The 20,967-nt window shown below is 34.3% G+C and overlaps 1 protein-coding gene across 1 annotated transcript in view; it reads right to left on the reverse strand.

Moving 5' to 3' along the window:
• Positions 1–19,893, reverse strand: part of impg2b (interphotoreceptor matrix proteoglycan 2b) — a 38,712-nt gene extending 18,819 nt beyond the window's left edge. Inside the window, exons 1-8 of the mRNA XM_065259784.2 lie at positions 19,827–19,893; positions 19,509–19,748; positions 11,157–11,323; positions 11,012–11,040; positions 8,922–8,977; positions 4,790–6,918; positions 3,222–3,383; positions 3,028–3,086 (exon numbers count right to left, since the gene is read on the reverse strand). Of these exons, the coding sequence (XP_065115856.1) occupies positions 3,028–3,086; positions 3,222–3,383; positions 4,790–6,918; positions 8,922–8,977; positions 11,012–11,040; positions 11,157–11,323; positions 19,509–19,748; positions 19,827–19,893 (2,909 nt within the window). The remainder of the gene's footprint in view (positions 1–3,027; positions 3,087–3,221; positions 3,384–4,789; positions 6,919–8,921; positions 8,978–11,011; positions 11,041–11,156; positions 11,324–19,508; positions 19,749–19,826) is intronic.
• Positions 19,894–20,967: the final 1,074 nt, after the last annotated feature.

The raw sequence follows: 20,967 nt of genomic DNA on the forward strand, positions 1-20,967 counted from the left end.
TGTGATTGAAACTATTACGCATTTATGCGATTAAAACTGTTGCACATTTATGGGATTGAAACTGTTGCACATTTACGCAATTGAACCCATTGGGCATTAATGCGATTGAAACTGTTGAGCATTTATGCGATTGAAACTGTTGCGCATTAATGCGATTGAAACTGTTGCGCATTTATGCGATTGAAACTGTTGAGCATTTATGTGATTAACACTATTATGCATTTATGTGATTGAAACTATTACGCATTTATGCCATTGAAATTGTTGCACATTTATGCAATTAAAATTGTTGCACATTTATGTGATTGAAACTGTTGCACATTTTCGCGATTGAACCCATTGCGCATTAATGCGACTGAAACTGTTGAGCATTTATGCGATTGAAACTGTTGCGCATTTATGCGATTGAAACTGTTACACATTTATGTGATTGAAACTGTTGCACATTTATGCGATTGAAACTGTTGCACATTTATGTGATTGAAACTGTTGCACATTTAGGTGATTGAACCCATTGCGCATTAATGCGACTGAAACTGTTAAGCATTTATGCGATTGAAACTGTTGCGCATTTATGCGATTGAAACTGTTGAGCATTTATATGATTGAAACTGTTGCGCATTTATGCGATTGAAACTATGATGCATTTATGTGATTGTGCACTATTGCAATTGAAACTGTTGCACATTTACGTGATTGAACCCACTGCGCATTAATGCGACTGAAATTGTTGAGCATTTATGCGATTGAAACTGTTGCGCATTTATGGGATTGAAACTGTTGCGCATTTCTGCGATTGAAACTATGATGCATTTATGTGATTGTGCACTATTGCGATTGAAACTGTTGCACATTTACGTGATTGAACCCATTGCACATTAATGCGCTTGAAACTGTTGAGCATTTATGCGATTGAAACTGTTGCGCATTTATGCGATTGAAACTGTTGCACATTTATGCGATTGAAACTGTTGCACATTTATGCGATTGAAACTGTTGCACATTTATGCGATTGAAACTGTTGAGAATTTATGTGATTGAAACTGTTGCGCATTTATGGGATTGAAACTATTATGCATTTATGCGATTGAAACTGTTGCGCATTTATGCGATTGAAACTGTTGAGAATTTATGTGATTGAAACTGTTGGGCATTTATGGGATTGAAACTATTATGCATTTATGTGATTGTGCACTAATGCGATTGAAACTGCTGCACATTTACGTGATTGAAACTGTTGCGCATTTATGCGATTGAAACTGTCGAGCTTTTATGTGATTGAAACTGTTGCGCATTTATGTGATTGAAACTATTGCCCATTTATGGGATTGAAACTATGATGCATTTATGTGATTGTGCACTATTAGGATTGAAAATGTTGCACATTTACGTGATTGAACCCATTGCACATTAATGCGCTTGAAACTATTATGCATTTATGTGATTGTGCACTAATGCTATTGAAACTGTTGAGCATTTATGCGATTGAAACTGTTGCGCATTTATGGGATTGAAACTTTTGCGCATTTATGGGATTGAAACTGTTGCGCATTTATACGATTGAAACTGTTGCACATTTATGCGATTGAAACTGTTGCGCATTTATGTGATTGTGCACTAATGCGATTGAAACTGTTGAGCATTTATGGGATTGAAACTGTTGCGCATTTATGCGATTGAAACTGTTGAGCATTTATGCGATTGAAACTGTTGAGCATTTATGCGATTGAAACTGTTGCGCATTGATGGGATTGAAACTGTTGCGCATTTATGGGATTGAAACTGTTGCGCATTTATGCGATTGAAACTGTTAAGCATTTATGTGATTTAAACACTTACACATTACAGTAAGTGATTGAAACTGTTGCGCATTTATGCGATTTAAACTGTTACACGTTACAGTAAGTGATTGAAACTGTTACGCATTTACGTGATTTAAAGTGTTATCATCTAAATGTACATCAGTTGCTATAAGTTCGTTTATATGTGAAAAATGTGCACTATGCACAGTTTGTGCCGTTTAGTTTGCCGGTTCAGTTTTCTGATTCAGTTCAGCATGTTGTTATTGTTATTAAACTTGGGTAAAAAAATAGTAGGTCAGCTTGGTTCAGGTCGTTCTCGAAAATTGGACTGTATATGCCTAGTAATAAAAACTAATGGCTTAAACAAACTCCCAGTCTACGGTTAAACTTGCACCCAAATGCCACAAACTACTCAGCAATCGTCTCCAGACCGAAGTAAATTAAAAACAATGGGGAGTGCATAGAACTGACCTATATTTTTACTTGTTTATACCGCAACGGTTTGAGACCTGCTGAGTTTATAAAAAGCTACATTTTCTCTCCCATGAAAACCAAAATCTAGTTTATAATTCAGCTCCTTGGCATCCCACAAACTGTGTGCATGCTAATAAGCTTTATAAAGGTTTTAAAAAAGAACTGCACTGTGAGGATTAGACAAAGATTTGCTGATAAACCCACAGAGAAACCTTACCTTGACGACTTCCCATCAAGCTCAAGATTTAACCATGTGTTAAGCACAGCAACTTAGGGTGATAATTGGTCATTAAACACAAAAGAGTAAAGCACTTATGGTTGTTTTGGAAAATCAGTAGATTAAAATGATGATGAACACCTCACATCTAACAATATTAAGAAAACAGTAAGAAAGCGATTTAAGGGAAAGCTCTATAAAAACAGTACATATGGTGGATGGAAAATTTAAGGACATGACTTTCTCATTAAATATTTTGGAGGAGATATGGGTCAGGCAGCTGTTTAATATGATAGGACGGGTAGATGGATTTATCAGGCCCTGGTGTAACAATTCAGATTTGAGATTAATCAAATCTAGTGTATTCAAACGTACAGTAGATCCAAGATTTGATTTCAGTGAAAATTATAAAAGTTAAAGTACTCACCCTTCGATGTCCTTTTGTGGACTTTTAGTGGAGAGAAAAAAACAACATGAAATGACTGATGTTTTTAAACTCTATGCAGGAATCTATTATGCTAAATATTTTTTTACCTAAACTCAAGGACATATATTTTCTTGAAACCTGGGAGCCTTTCAAAAATGTCTTCAATCTACAAGGAAAAGAAGATGTTATCACGAACATATTATAGTATACAACATAATATAATCATAAGGTTATGAAATCTAATAATCATCACTCCCAACATTTGTCACTATAGTAATGTAAAAATAGAGTTGCTTCTCACTTTCTCAATGAACTGCTTGGAAAGACTTTGATAGTAGTTACTTGATGGATCTCTTAAAGCATCATCATAACTTTCTCCTTTTAGCTTGATGCTCAGCTCCAGCTTATGGTCTCTCACAGGACGAATCGGTCGGGCCAGGATATCATCAATTTCATTACCAATCTAAATAAAAGAGGACAATATGCTGTCAAACACTCTCAATTATTAAGTACTATAGATGTAAACGCATATCTATTAAAAATAAAAGTTGCTTCAAATAAGAAATAAATAAAGCTGAAAGTACATAAAGAACCTTGTTTGTCTTGTCGAATTTCGCAGAAAATGTCAGTTGTTTATAAATATTGAAAATATAAGTACAAAAAGTAACCTGCAATTTTATGTTTCAAACAGAGATGGCGATAGAGAGGCAACAGTTAATGCCGCACTGCAAAAAATGACGGTCTTACTTAGTATTTTCGTCTTGTTTTCAGTAAAAAAAAATATCTAAAAATTAAATTAAGATGTAGTTTCTTGATGAGCAAAATGGCCAAGGAAAATAAGTCTAGATTGTAGACAAAAATATATAAACTTTAAGTAAATAAGTGATTAAAACAAGCAAAAAAATCTGCCAATGGAATAAGAAATAAATCTTGAAATAAGTTACTTTTTTTTCATAAACGCTTAATTCAAGAAAGATTTTCTTATTCCAATGGCAGATTTTTTTCTTGTTTTAAGCACAAATTGGCTTAAATTTGATATTTTTGGTCTAAAAACTAGATTTATTTTCCTAGATCATTATGCTCATCAAGAAAATACATCTTATTTTAAGAATTTTTCGATATTTTTACTGAAAACAAGACAAAAATACTAAGTAAAAAAGTTATTTTTTGCAGTGCAAAGTATTGCACATTCCAGATTTTTAAAACTTTGCGTACAGTGTACACGTATGTCACACATGCAAGTAGAGGAGAATGTATTATGTAGCTAAGGAGATGCATTGCATTTTGTCGCAATGTGCATGCGTCAAACATCTGTGTACATGTACGACTCAAATAAACTACCCTGCAAAAAATGATTTTCAAGAAAAAAAATTCTTAATATTTTTGTCTTGTTTTCAGTAAAAATATCTAAACATTCTTAAATTAAGATGCTTTTTCTTGATGAGCAAAACGACCCAAGCAAATAAGTCTTTAAGACCCAAAAAAAAAACACAAATTTAAGTGATTTTGTGCATAAAACAAGCAAAAAAAATCTGCCAATGAGGTAAGCAGATTTTTCTTGAATTTAGTGTTTAGAAAAATGTTCACGTTTTTTTTTTATTTATTTTTTTGCTTAACCCACTGGCAGATTTTTTTGCTTGTTTAATGCACAAAATCACTTAAATTTCATATTTTTGGTATAAAAACTAGTTATTTTCTTGGGTCGTTTTTAGATATTTTTACTGAAAACAAGACAAAAATATTAAGAACATTTTTTTTCGTGAAAATAATTTTTTCAAGGTTGTGCGTTCGACTGACTATATTTCGGGCATTATGCATTGCAGCTTTACAGAAAAAGTGCACTTGGGGTTTCAAACTTGGGGTGCTTACCAGGTTGTTTTCATCTAGAATGTCATTCGAAATGTCCTTTGATGAGGTTTGTACCGAAGTTGAAAAACTTTTTTGAATGGTAGTCGTCAAATCATTTTGTACAACTGTGATGTCCTCAACTTTCAGGTTGGGCGTTGGGTTTTCATCCTTCTCTAATTCAGGTAGGTCTACAGGCATGTCAGATATAACATCAGGCGTGTCTGTTATCTCCGGTATCTTCTCAGGTGTCTTTGAAACTATTTCCGGTAAGAGCTTAGATGTGAACACAGGTGTCTGATGTGTGACCTCTGGGGATTTAGTTATTTTTTCACTTGGCTTAAGTAGAACTTCAGGTACTTGAGATTTTACACCAGTCGTGTTTGTTTTGACATCTGCTGTTTCTGTAACAACCGTAAATGTGTCTGTTATGACTTTAAGTAAACTGTCTCCTCTGGTCTCAGGTAGGTTTACTGTGATGTTTACTTTCTGTAGTATCTCAGATGGTTCTGTAACTTCATAACCCTTGGAGACCGTATCTACGGCAGTCATCTGTGTATCCACCTCTGTAACATCTGGCATTGTGTCTTTAGGAATCTCGTATGGACCCTCTCCACCTTCACCAAGTTCAGGTGTTTCTTTTTCTACTGGATCTCTTACGTCTTTGGTAACAAACTCTGCAATGTCTGTTTCAGGAGTACCATCCACAAAAGCAGTATTAAGGGTAAGCTCATGTATTGTTACAATTTTGGCCTTAGGTGTGATTGCAGTTAAGGTTTCTAGTGATGTCTCCTCAACCAAAACTTCAGAAAACTCCATGAAGTTGGTAGCTTCAGTGAAATCCTCACGTTCAGCAGCATCACTTGTGTCTTCCCCAAAATCTTCAGGTTTGTTGTTGTTAAGCACTATTTCTGTGCCTGTGCCAATGTCTTTAAATGTAAATCCTGTAACTTCTGGTATGTCTGTTGTCATCATATCCAATTTCTCAATAGCAGTCACATCTTCAGCTACAAATCCGTCTTTCTCAGTAGTAGGTGTGTCTTCATATGGTGAAACGTCAACTAGGTCATTCTTCTCGGTTCCTTTAGCAGTTTCTTCCATAACTTTTGGTGTTTCTCTAGTCGTCACCTTAACAACGTCTGGTAATATGGTTATGATTTCCTCAACCATACTCTCTGTTGTGTCAACTAGTGATTCTAGCGTTGGTGCAAACTTGTCTTCTTTACCGTGAAGTGTCTCATTATCATCTCTGTTAAATAACGTTACTACTGCAGTAACGTCCTTCGCAACAGAGGTGTCCTCAAGGGGATCGTCTCCTGTATTAGCCTCATGTAATGTAGTACGCGTTGTCAATGGTACCATTTCTGGCACATCTGTTGGAGTATCTGTCAACCATCCTGTGGTGGTGTCAGGTGAAACCTCTGGCAGACCTGTAGGAGTCGTCTCTACAGGACTCTCCGGTAAGACACCCTGAACATCTACTGAAGACGAATCTATTAGTGTTTTATCAGTGACCATCAATGTAACAAGACCTTCAGTAACGTCTTGTGCCACATCAAGTTCACTTTCTGAAGTAAGGTCTTCTGTGGATTCTGCAGGTGTAATAGTGCTTATCCCCGGTGAGTTAAGCTCTTCTTCAAAGGCTGCGGGAAGATCAGGCTTGTAAGGAACTGAAGTATCTTCTGATGAAACAACTTCTACATACTGAATAGTAACATCTACTGTTCCAACCGGACTTTCAGTAGCAACCTCCCCAACTTCCGGTTTGGTTACTAAATTAAGCTCTTTAGGGGATTTAGTGGCCACTACTGTAGTAGCATAAGTACTTATCCCTGGCGAGGTTGTGAGAAGTTCAGGCTCAAATGTGCTATCAGGCTCAGCGTCAGGCGATGTATGTTGAATGGTATAATCTGCAGTCTTCGTTTCTTCAGGAGTGTCCGCTCCCACCTTCTGTTCAATTTCTGAGTTAGGTTTTTCACTTGTAAGCTCTGTATTACTGCTTATCCCTAAGTCCTCAAAGGTTGTGGTAAGATCATTCTCTGGGGTGATCATTTTAGGCTTTGTAGCTATAGTGGTACTTCGGATTTGATTTGCGGTGGTTTGTGATGTTATGTCTTGTGATTCTGTTAGTGCCTCAGGGAGCACAATGCTGACTGGAGAGAGAAAGATGGAAGGAAAGTGAAAGAAAGTTAGCATTGTATGTGAAAACCCAGCTAATGTCTTTTTTTAGTGATTTACTGTTTTTTACATAAAATCATCCTCCATAATATAAATATACAAAATATAACCTTGATTTCCTACTAAGGCAGGGGTGTGCATTCCTGGTCGAGGAGGGCCACAGTCCTGCAAAGTTTAGATCCAACTCTAATCAAACACACCTGAAAAAATGAGTTTAAGTCTTTGGGATTACTTGGAAATGACATTCAGGTGTGTTTATATAGGGTTGGATATAAACGCTGCAGGACTGTGGCCATCCGGAACCAGGAATGCACACCCCTGTAACTAAGGTCATGCAAAGAATGCAGAGCAAAAAAATATTTTTGTAAACATATTCCAAAATATATTTGCTTAAATATATTTTGGAATATGTTTACAAAAATATATTTTTCAACACATTTTTTGTATAGACGGTTTCATCGGACACACGTGATACAAGTCTGGATCCGAACTTTATTTCCGGTTTCGTTTTTTTAATGGTCTGACTAGTTACTAAACTGATCTCTTGAACGAATGCCTCGTCGAAAATAACAAATGTTTTGGTTTCCTAGGTAATCTATGTGTTGTTTTTTTGCTTGTTATATGAATAAACTACGTTTAAAGAACTTTGTTGTTATTTATTCTTAGCGGAGTTTACCGGAAGTTACGTGCAGACTGCGACATCCGCTTGTTTATGTTGTTACTGCTGAAACGGTCTATGATTTGAAATATATTTTAAAAGTAAAAACATTTTAAAGCATTGAAAAATTTATTTAGCCCTCCATATATTTCAATCCAAGAAAAAATATCCATGTCGCATTGGAAGAAAAACTTAGTTTATGTTACGAACCTGTAAACATAACAGTTTAAAAGGTTAAAATGAAATATATTTTCAACTTTAAAAATATACTTTATAAAATTAACTTGTATTTAACAAAAAAAAATTGTCATTTGGGATGTAAAATTAGAAATGCATTTGTCCTTGAAATACATTTTGAAATATATGTCAATATATGAAAGTTAAAACTAAATATATTTCTAAATTCAAATATATATATTCAATTAAGCATAACATTCTACAAAATGAATTAAGTATATAATTTAAATTTACTTATGTAAATTATATGTCATTTATATATATATATATATATATATATATATATATATATGTATATGTATGTATATATATATATATATATATGTATATGTATGTATATATATATATATATATATATATATGTATATGTATATGTATATGTATATGTATATGAATATATATATATATATATATATATATATATATATTATATATATATATATATATATATATACAATATATAATTGATAATACATAAGTGACAGGTATTATAAGATTTTCTTCTTCCTGTTTCTTTTCTTTCTTCCGTTCATGCATGTTATGAATGAATCAAATGAATAGTTTATTATTATTATTATTATAAAATATATTTTTGGCCAGAATTTTTTTTTTGCTGTATGGGCAATGATTCAAATTAAGATGAATCATATATTTATATTAATATCTTACCTATGAACATAATTAAAAAATGCTTCCATGAAGCCCTTACTTCCTCACAGAAACATAGATCAGTTCAACTTTTTTTAAGATATCAAAGTCAAGTGTGGTCTGATGTTGAAGGCAGACACATGCTCAAACGATTAGTTACACTTGACTTAACAGCAGAACATGAAGATCCCAACACATCTACTGCATTAACAGCCACTGAGTAACTATAATGGATTAGCGTCTATTCTGAGAGCGTTGTATTGTATATCCCGAGCCAGAGAGCAATGGGTCTCTGTCGACACAACAACTACTGTTTACAGTAACAGTAACAATACAGATGATTAATTCAACAAAACCCCATACAGCAAGACACTTTGAAGACACATCGATTGTGGAAAGATCTATGTTTCAAACGGTATAAAGAACTGGACTGACCTTGCCGAGTTGTGACCACATTTGCTTGTGTTGGAGAGATTGTCGTCGTCTGATGTCTGTGAGAGAAAGAAGACAATCATGAATTTTTTTGATGGTCAAAAGTACATCAATTTTTTGTCCTAAAAGGGTGCTCTCTAAAGTGTCTCTTTTAAGGTAACTAGCCTTTGCTGGGACTAAAAAGGCAATGTAAAAGTTTTGCAAGGGAATTCGCTATGAAGCATTGACTTTTAATGGGTTTGTCTGCAAATCCCAGTGTCTATTTAACACTTAGCTAGTTTAGCTCATTGGCTAAAGATTGAAAAGAGTTCAGATGCAAAACCCTCTAAGTGCGTCAGCCATGTTTTCTGGTAAATGAGCATTTTTATCAGGCCTTTAGGTTTAGGTTTAGTAATTTCACTTTAATGGCAATGAAAAGATTATTAATTGAAGTCATTCATAAAAAAATTCACAAATGTCACTTTAGTCATTTCATTAACTAAAGCTGCAAAACTGAACCACACACAGTGATTAATGTGTCTGCCACATTTGGATTGTATTCTGGTCCAAGTACAGTACTGTACACACAAGGGACCAAAGTTTATATATGATGCACCGTTGTTTTGCATGCTGTCATTCATCCAATAAATCTTTCATGCACTTTGGTGAAAAATGGATGTGGCATTTAAAGCGAAGGTATTTGTTGAACATATATTATGTGCCGTCATTTTTGACAGATGTGCGGTTTTGCATCTGAGCTCAATTGTGTGGTTGTTCATTTAGTCAAGTTGAGCTTCACACTGGACATTGGCAGATGAATTTATCACAACATTAAATGCATAATATATTTAGGCTGCTGAGAAGTGCTATTTGTTTGCAGATTTTGGGGGCCCTTAAAGTCCTACCTGCATTCAGGCTGCCATGGGCTGGTGGGGGCACTATTATAGGATAAATACATGAATGGTTTGATTGATAAAACATTTAGATTCACCAGTGAATGTACTGTTATTATAGAAATATTTAGAAATAATTTGATGATGAAAATTTGTTGTTGAGAATCAATGCTTGCATTTGTGATGATGTATAAAATGTTTCAACATACCCTTAAACTATTGTTTCGAATGTATTGTTATGTCTTGTGTCTAATGGAATGCATAAGTAAACCTTTTGGGGCGGTTTTCCGGACAAGGTTTAGATTAATCCGGGACTAGGCCTTAGTTATATATTAGGACATTTAAGTAGTTTTTACAAACATACCTTACAAAAAAACAATACTGGTGTGCATCTTGAGACAGCCACAGAAAAAATAAGACACCATATCAATAAATATTTATAGGTATGTGTAAAATTATAATTTTTGTTTAATTTAGTCAACTACCGACAACATTTCTACCAAATTCAATAAAAGTGATGTTTTTATTTGCATTTATTTACAAAAAATTAAAATGAGGAAAACATGGTCAAAATAGCAAAAAATCCAATACTGCAGAGAAAACTAGTTCAAATGAATTTCTCAACAACTAAATACAAATGTTTTTACATGTATTTTAGAAAAAATGAAAAATAATTTTTGGAAAAACTGATTTTTGTTGAAATTCAACAGACACTCGACTGAAATAGTCACAATACATCTAGAAATGATGATTAAAGTCAAAACTGGAGTGTCAGTACAAAGTGTTTTTACCTTAAAGCAGCTTAAACATTTTAGTCTGGGACTAGTATAAGGCCTGTCCGGGAAACCACCCCAATAAGTGTGTTATCTTAATAAAGTAAGATAATGGCAAGACCATCATTGTACTAAAATATTATAATATTCATGTACTACACTGTCAGACAAAATTGTCATAAAATTGTTGTCACTGAGGCAGAACCCTTTAAAAAGGTCCTAATATGTACCATTTGGGTTTAAATATGTATACATTTGGTACAATTATGTACTTTTAATATGCACTCTTTAATACCAATATGTACCACTATGGTACTGGTATGCACTCTTGAGTTGAATCTTCAATGTACTTTATGAAAAGGTCCACACCAGTAAAAGCTATGGACCATTTTAACAGTGTATAAGACGTGTCCGATCAAAGAATAAACATTTACATTACGTTTCTTACCTTGTTGTCGTTGAAGCCATTCCTATCCTCTAGAAACAACAAAAATGTTAAATTTGTAAGACTACTTATATTTATATCTAGTAAGATATTAAACTCATAATGAAAACATGTGTTTATTATTATTATTAAAGTGGGTATTTCTTACCCTTTCAATGACAGTGAGGTGTTCAGACGATTCGCTAAAGGTCTTGCCAATGTCAGACACACTGACACTACCTTCCTGACATTTTTGCATCCAGATCTGGTACTCATCTTTCCCTGGCAAACGATCCCAGAAGATCTTAAAAGCTTCCCACACCGTCTCCTGGCACACTGAAGTACACACAAAAATGTAAATATACACAAGAAGTAATGGATACTTGTGGAAAGAATACATTTTATACGCATTACAAAAAAAGTGATCTGTAAATAGACACTAGAAAACCTTTCAAAACAAATTTTTTTCAGCCATATTGGCAATGGCGTTCACACAAGTTTCAGTTTTTAGAGTTTTTGTTTCTAATGTAACAAAATTCAATCCCTTTTTAAATACGGCTTAAATGCTTTTTTTGGGTCACTGCATATACAGTATAGATACACACATGTATGCAAACATAAGCATGTATTCATGCATATATGCACAAACTCACACATACACAAACATTTACTTCTCTAAAATGTGGACTTCTATTGTGTTTATACAGCACAAGTTATAAATACTATAACCAAACCTTACCCACACTCTAAACCTAACCAAAAACTTTCGCTTTTTTACCTATTTTTACTAATAGCGTTTTACAAATGAGGACGTCCCCAAAGGGAGGTTTTGTTCAGGTTTGTCAGGTTTTAGTAGCTACACACACAATTATAATGGTCAGGGCTGCGTTTCCCGATAACGTTGTCTCTTAGCGCGCTACGAAGACTCTTAAGTTAAACCTTAACTACAGGTTTACCTTTTCTAGGCGTGTTTCCCGAACTGTACCTTAGCGGGATTCTTTCTAACGTACGACGTTACCAGGTGCTGTCCATGGCGATGGTGCTGAATAGGTTGATATCGATTGCTCGACAATCAATTATTCACTTTATGTAATAGGGACTTCGCTGCGTTATGAGATAGTGGTGTTCTTTATTAAAGAAACATTTCAGAAATAGTTACATTTATTAGGAATATCTTGTAAAAATATTTCAAACTGCAAACAACTAAATATAAACCTTGTATATTTTATTTTATATCAAACGCGTGCAAAACCCGCAACTTTATGTCCAAAAGTATCATGCATAAACTGCTCCAATGCATCCATTATTCCTTTACTTTAAAGGATAATTTATATTAGGGGTTCCCAATAAATGCGTTGCACAGGGGAAAGGTGGGTCGTGCAAGTCACCTGGCTTGGCTGTGCATTACACTTAAAATATATAAAAACAAACTGTTGTTCATTAGTTCACGCATTTATTGTGCTTGGACACTGGATGCGCAAGCAGCGCGTTTACAATGCGGATAACGCTTAATTAATGGACGCATTTCTGGAGCCGCGCCTGGCTGTTTACCTTAAATATAACATAAAAATATATATTATATGATATATAAATATATATTATGATTGCTTTAGATTTAAGCTTTGATTAGATTTAATGTGGAAAATTTGTTGACCTATACAACCAGTAGATAATCAAGTGGAGCAGTTTCTTTTGAGTGTTTATAAAGAATATGGCATGCAGTTGCCTCAAAGTTAGAAAACATTAAAAAACTTCGATGCAAAGTCGACTTAAGATCAATAATAATATTATGGAATATCAACAATTATGATTTCGTGATGAATGTGCTCCCGTGGCATGCGATTTTTACTTGATTTGTTTAATTGCAGCTAAAATAGCCGGTAAAGTAAAGTATTAACGGATATGAAATGCACAAATGAAAGGGTAAGATTCGTTGTATAGCTGCCTGCCATAGTTTCACCAACTCCTCCACCCAAAATCTTTTTTTTTTATAGTTTCTTAAGCCTGTAATAATAGTCCGCAGCTGATGTTTATTTGGAAAAAAGTAATACAAAATCTAACAACCATCAGTTTAATGATGTCTAATTATGTGAATGTTTTATTCTTTAAATTTAAAACTAATTTAACACGGAGTGTACTTCAACTTTTTTTTACAGATATTTAGTTATATAGACTGCAATCTACACAAACTTTTATCACAGTCATGGCCCCTAGCGGAGTCAAGTGGGATAAGGTATAGCTAAGAGTGCTCCAGACCAACCTTCCGAACGAATGACTTACAGAAGGGATACGTAACTAAGAACGTTTCGGGGAACACGTATTAACGATAAGGTACAGCTTAAGGTACAACTTAAGAACAACGTAGAGCTAAGAAGGTTTCGGGGAACGCAGCCCTGACAATTTTGTAAGAGTAAACTATGCACACTGCAAAAAAAATGATTTTCAAGAAAAAAATGTATTAGTATTTTTGTCTTGTTTTCTAAACATTCTTAAATGAAGATGCTTTTTCTTGATGACCAAAACGACCCCCTAGACGAAGTCTAGTTTTTAAACCAAAAATATCAAATTAAAGTGATTTTGTGCATAAAACAAGCAACAAATCTGCCAATGGGGTAAGCAAACACATCTTGAACATTTTTCTTAAACACTAAATTCAAGAAAAATTAGCTTACCCCATTGGCAGATTTTTTTTTGCTTGTTTTATGCACAAATTATATTTTTGATATTTTTGGTCTAAAAACTGGACTTATTTTCTTGAGTCGTTTTGCTCATGAAGAAAAAGCTTAATTTAAGAATTTTTAGATATTTTTACTGAAAACAAGACAAAAATACTAAGAAAAGTTTTTCTTGAAAATCATTTTTTGCAGTGTAAGAGTAAACTATGCACACTGCAAAAAATTATTTTCAAGAAAAAAAATCTTATTTTTTTGTCTTGTTTTCAGTAAAACAATTTTCACATTGGCAGATTTTTTTGCTTGTTTTATGCACACAATAATTTAAATTTGACTTATTTTCTTGGGTCGTTTTGCTCATCAAGAAAAAGCATCCTTATTTAAGAATATTTTAATTTTTTTTACTTAAAACAAGACAAAAATATAAGAATTTATGCATATTTTACTCATACACTGCAAAAAATGATTTTCAAGAAAAACATATTAATTTAAGAATTTTTAGATATTTTTACTGTAAACAAGACAAAAAAACTAAGAACCTTTTTCTTCAAAATCATTTTTTGCAGCGTGCAAGCTCTCGCTGTTAAAAAAATTATGTCTTACTTAGTATTTTTGTCTTTTTTTCTAGAATAAATATATGAAAATTCTTAAATTGAGATACATTTAATTGGTGCTTAAGATATTAAATCTTGTTTATTGAAATAAATGATACAAATCAAGAGGTTTATACTTAAAAACAAGTATAAAAAATCCGCCCATGCAGTAAGAAAAATAAACTTAATTCCAGTTTTAACTTAAAGGTATTGCGGAGGATTTTCTCGAATTTTAAAAAAGAACCGCCTTCTCCACTTTTTTAAAAAATGCAATTGCGCAACACTCCTGATTGACAACTAGGAGGACCAATAGTCTGGATGATCCACCCGGAAAAAGAAAATCTTCCGCTATACCTTTAATTCAATAAACTCAATTTAAGTTTATTTTTCTTACCGCATTGACAGATATCTAAAAAAAACTCGATTTCCATAATTTAGTTCAGTAAACAAGACTTAAAATCTTAAGTCACTTTGCTTATCAAGTAAATGTATCTCAATTAAGGATTCTTAGATATTTTTACTTGAAAACAAGACAAAAAACTAAGTAAGACATTTAGATGAAAAGATGGAGGAGTGAATAAAGGATACAGTAGGAACTACTGTATAATTATAGTAAAAGAAATAATCTGCCGAATAAACCCTGCTAGTGGAAACTGACATCTCTAATAATGGATACCACTTTTGACTTAGAAAAGACAGAAATAAAGCAAGCAAAAACTAACATAATGGAAACATTTCTTATCCTTATGCAAATACGTCACTTATTCCGACTTTCGTTTCTCAGTTTGTGAACCAAAATGACTATTTCGGTATGTGCCGCATACCTTCTCAATGTACCCTGCAAGTGGAAAATGAAATGCGCAGATGGGGGATTTTAACTCTTTCTGAACGTTTTGCGGCCGCAGTTGATGCGTTCCACCTCCATCTGCCCGCCACACTGACACTGCATGATGACTACCAGAGCTCTAATGCGCGGGAGGGCAGAGGTCAACAATTTTCCTGGCAGAGCGAAGGATCTGATCACCGTCTCAAAACGGGATACGGTAGCAATGGGGAATTCAGGAGGGCGAGAGGGAAAGATGGGGAATTTTGCGGCCTCCCACACTTTAACAATACGTGCTGACAACGTTTGACTTCTTTTAGGGGCTAAACGTCACCTGAGACTCCTTAAGTCAAAGCCATCTCGTGAGAAGCACACCTTCATTAAGAGTTATGGAAGGTTCATCCAAAACTAAAATGAAAATTCTGTCATTACTCATTAACCTTAATTTTATTCGAAACTCGCAAATGACTTCATGGAGTTCATAAGAATTTGTTTAGCTGAATTTCTTGGCTAACTTATTTATGCAACAAGGTTAAAACTCAGGCTGTCAGGTTCAAAAACGCAGTTCAATTGACTTGTCTGCAATATTCCAAGTCTTCTAAAGCCACACGGTGAGGGACAGACTGAAATTCAAGTTTCTACTGACTGAAATTCTTAATTTGAAGTTTATAAACAATGACAGGTTTTTTTTTGTTTTTTGTTTTTTGAGTAAGCTTCCTATAATATATACTGTGGGGTCTAAAAGTGAGATCATACGTTGAAATATATATATTTTCCTTTATTTAAAAGTGGATATGAAGGTTTTTCTTTTTCAAACAAAAACAAAGACAAAAAACAACATAAAAGTAAAAAAAAAAATTAATAATTAGAATTGTGCATTATTTCTAGTTCACTAATGGTATTAAGATACGTTTGGTTGTTCGGATAACAAGTGGACAAGAGAGAAACATTCACGTTTACACCTGGTATTTTAGTAGACATGAGGGTTAAAATTGACGCAAACTAATATTAGGTCAGAGTCAGCTGCTTGTGTTGTTAGTAAACATGTTGCACAATGTTTGTACATGTATATTTAAAAACTTTCTCTGATTTTTCAGAGCAATTAATGAAATAAGCTCACACAACTTTCACTCACTCGCAAAATAAAACAAAAATAAAATAGGTGGAAGGCATCCGCTTCAGTTTTATTAATGACCACACTTACATGCACCCTCATAATGCAATTACACTGCAAAAAAATTATTTTCAAGAAAAAAAAATTATTTTTGTTTTGTTTTCATTAAAAATATTTAAAAATTCTTAAATTAAGATGATTTTTCTTTATGAGCAAAAATGACCAAAGAAAATAAGTCTAGTTTTTAGACCAAAAATATCAAATGCAAGTGATTTTGTGCATAAAACAAGCAAAAAAAATCAGCCAATCGGGTAAGCAAATTTTTCTTGGATTTAGTGTTTAAGAAAAATGATCAAGATTTTTTCCTTAACCCATTGGCAGTTTTTTTGCTTGTTTTATGCACAAAATCACTTTAATTTGATATTTTGGTCTAAAAACTCAAATTATTTTCTTGGGTCATTTTGTTCATCAAGAAAAAGCATCTTAATTTAAGAATTTTTAGATATTTTTACTAAAAAGAAGACAAAAATACTAAGATTTTTTTTCTTGAAAATCATTTTTTGCAGTGTATAATGGGATTTTGGCAATATTGCGAATATACTTAATATTTCGATAAAAATAATTAGATTAAGCTCATAATCGTAGCAAGTATAATCGTATTAAAACAGGTGGCGTACGGCATTTTTAATCACAGTATGTAAACACTTAAATTGTCCATATAAACACTTTAAATAGCATCTATACTGCACTAACTGAAGTGCGAGTGCGTTTTCTTGTTTGAACTTGTTTTAAACTTAACATACAGAAGTTCTTCCTAAACTTCAACAAAACTTGCTGTCAACAGTCTGCCTTTATCTAGAAACAGCTTAAATAATGCGAAAGCAGCATAAAAACCATTACAGGACAATATTTCTGTCTTTATCGTGACACCAAATAATGAAAAATGTCCATAAGAACGTGTTTGTCATTTAACGTAAGTAATTTAAATAATAATTTTATTTAATTTAATAATAAGCGCAATTATATGCGAATAATCCAAAAATAAAAACTGCATGTAAACAGGAGTGAAGAGGTTAATAGCTTCAGTCATGTAAACATCTTACTGCGATTAAGTCCTCCTTACGCTGATTATTGGAAATAATTGCATTATTGGTGTACATGTAAACGTAGTCAATGGAAGCCCAACGATCGTGCTGAACACTGTGTGTCAGCAAAAAGCATCTTAATACCAGGTGTAAACAGCCTCTTGGTTCAATTTCCTTTCGCCTCAGTGACATTGGGAATAGGGGCGGGGTTACGTTTCATCAATGCTTTTCCTCATAATTATACTTTTTTTATGATTCACATTGTACAAATTTATACAAATTGGCCACTTCGTAAAAATACATACAAATGTCTGAGATCAGGTTGGATTGTCCTTGGATCACAATGAGTAAACAAGGTTTCGGACAATTATGTGGTGTCCGTCAAAGAAGAAGAAAAACAGTGGGATGTATGTGTAATACAAAATTTACAACTTAAAGGATTAGTCCATTTTCTTAAAAAAAAATCCAGATAATTTACTCACCACCATGTCATTCAAAATGTTGATATCTTTTTTTGTTCAGTCCAGAAAACATTATGTTTTTTGAGGAAAACATTCCAGGATTTTTCTCATTTTAATGGACTTTAAAGGACCCCAACATGTAACAGTTTTAATGCAGTTTAAAATTGCAGTTTCAAAGGACTCTAAACAATCCCAAACGAGGCATTAGGGTCTTATCTAGCTAAACGATTGTCATTTTTGGCAAGAAAAATAAAAAATATGCACTTTTAAACCACAACTTCTCGTCTATCTCCGGTCCTGTGACACGCCAGTGCGACTTCACGCAATACGTCATCACGTCAAGAGGTCACGGATGACGTATCGAAACTACGCCCCAGTGTTTACAAGTGTGGAGAAAGATGTATGTTAAATTATACTAATTAATGTCTTTGTGTCAGTTTATTGTTTAAAATGGTCCGCAAATGTGCGTTTCATGTAACACGTGACCTTTTCACAGTATTACGCAATTACGTGAGGTCACACTGGCGCATCACAGGACCGGAGAAGAAGTTGTGGTTTAAAAGAGCATATTTTTTTTTCTTGTCATAAATGACAATCGTTTCACTAGATAAGACCCTTATGCCTCAGTTGGGAGTCCTTTAAAACTGCAATTTTAACCTGCATTAAAACTGTTACGTGTTGGGGTCCACTAAAGTCCATTAAAATGAGAAAAATCCTGGAATGTTTTCCTCAAAAAACATAATTTCTTCTTGACTGAACAAAGAAAGACATCAACATTTTGGATGACATGGTTGTGAGTAAATGATCTTGATTTTTTTTTATTGGCTAATCCTTTAATTCAAAGAAATGCTAAAACTAGGGCTGCACGATAAATCGCATGCGCATCTCGTCAGTAAAGCCGGTTCCTTGATTAGTAGTAAATCGCCATCACCTGCTTTCAGATGAAGCGACATTTACTACACAAAGCCGTTGTTCAATGACAATCGGGGCAATTTCGCATTAAATATCATTGACGCATCGCCTGCAATATGGCTCAGCTTGTCAGAGAACTACAGTTTTGTGTAGTAAATGCCACTCCATTTGAAAGCAGGTGATGGTGATTTACTTTAGCATTTCTTTGCATTAAGTTGTAAATTTAGTATTACACATGCATCCCACCATTTTTGCTTCTTTGACGGACACCGCATAACCTTGCTTACTCATTGTTATCCAAAGACAATCCAACCTGCTCTCAGAAATGAATATGTATTTTTACGAGGTGTGCAATGTAATACGGTATGACATGGCTAAATATATTGACACACAGTTTAAATAACCATTATGTTTGATCAATGGCAACACTTGATTCCTAAACTGTCATGATTAGATTTGCTAGGATCGCCTGGGTCTTGTTATTGCCAACAAGGTTTAATACTTCGATTGCATCTAACTTTACACACCAAAATGTGATAGGAAGAGCATGCTGTGGAAAAGTCTTCTTGCATGAGTATTTACACATAATTACATGTCAGAAAGAGACAAAGAGACAGTGTGTTTCTGGATTTTCAGAGCTGTGCGTCAAATATGTGTGGTTAGCGGGAAGTTAATGAAATTGGTCAGGTTGGCATAGTTCATTATTATTGACGAAAAGTAAAGCGGTATGAGCTCATTGCTGTTGCAACTCTCACATAACGTTCTCAAAGAGCATCCATCCACACCAAGGACGACTTTTTACGCAAGCCACGCCAGAATCGCTCAAAAACAAGGGGAAAAGCCAAGATATTGTGCTGTTACCTCGTAGGTTGAAGTACTTCAAATGATTCTGCACCGCCTGCTGCACGGTTTCGTGTGAACACAGTTTAACTCCACTGGGGAACAGCAAGTCCCTTTTTCGTCGGGACAGAGCGCTTTTCCACTCTTTTACAGATTCGTGGGCCAACGTTTCACCTTTAACTGCGGCAGATGAGTTATTGGTGTCCAAAATCGTCGTATATCCATTTGCCAAATAATCCCTGTGAATTTCATCAATTGCATCTGATGGAGAACAAAGAGAGTTATGATCACAAACAGCAAGCATCACAAAAACCTTAAAGACTGTTAGTCGATACTTACCTGTGTTTAAATAAAAGTGTCCTGTTAAAATCAAAGCCCACCAAATGTATTTCAATACATCAGGCATCGTTAATCCTTCTTTTTAGTACTTCTTAAAGAAAATCAGTCGAATGGCAGTAATTCGGTCATCCCGTCCCACCAAAACTCATACAGTTATCAAAACTTCAAGTTAAATTATCGTATCGTAAATGCTTTCTTGGCTGTGGAGGGTTGCGATCACGCAGCTTTGAGCTGGTGGCTTAGCAGATGGCTCTTGGGAAGATTTTTCTTGCTCACTAATCCCATTTGTTAATTCTTCTGATAAAGCCTGTCGAGAAGTCAGCGATACTCACTTACAGCCCACCTGTACAATCCGTCTGGACGCCCAGATTCAGATCCGCAGGCAATTTCCTGTAATTGACGGCTTGATCATTTGACAAGTTTAAATACGAAAATGGCTTTCTTTCATCCTACGACCCCAGTTGTGCAATGACATTTTAAGGGTTACAATAAATGCACAAATAACTCCACAATGGCGTCTGCAGTAACCACGTGGAGCGGACACAGTTTACAGAGACAACATCTTTATTGGGTTTTAAATTAGGGGGGATGCTGAGCTGTCAACCGGTTGTTATTGGTTGCTGGAGGATAAAACCAAATATTTAAACCTATATAGAGTTACAGTTAACTAAATTAAACAATAAAAACTACAGACTGCCACTACTGTATATATAACGTATATATAACAATGTACCCACTAGGCTGATGAAATTGTAGTGTTTTTGCGCAACAAAATGTAAACGTTAGAATGTAAAGTCTTAAGATAACTGATAATGTACTGAAAAAACTATATTCACAAACATACTTGTTCCCATTTTCTTCCCCTAATGCATCATAGTTTTGTCCATTCTGAGCAATACATACAGATAGATTGGTAGATAGATTGGGTAGCTTTGTACTATTCTGAAAAGGATTTGTACAAACTACTTAAACCCGCCAACATGACAGCAACCAGGTGGTCTGGATAGTGACCTGATGGATGACTCGAATCCATTGTTTGACAGTAAAAGGTATTTAGGATGGTGGGTGGGTGGTGCTGGATGGGTTAAGGATAACCGAGATGTAACAGGTCAAATCCTACTTGACATCTGACACACCTATT

Source organism: Paramisgurnus dabryanus, chromosome 24 (assembly GCF_030506205.2).
Source record: "Paramisgurnus dabryanus chromosome 24, PD_genome_1.1, whole genome shotgun sequence".
NCBI lineage: Eukaryota > Metazoa > Chordata > Actinopteri > Cypriniformes > Cobitidae > Paramisgurnus > Paramisgurnus dabryanus.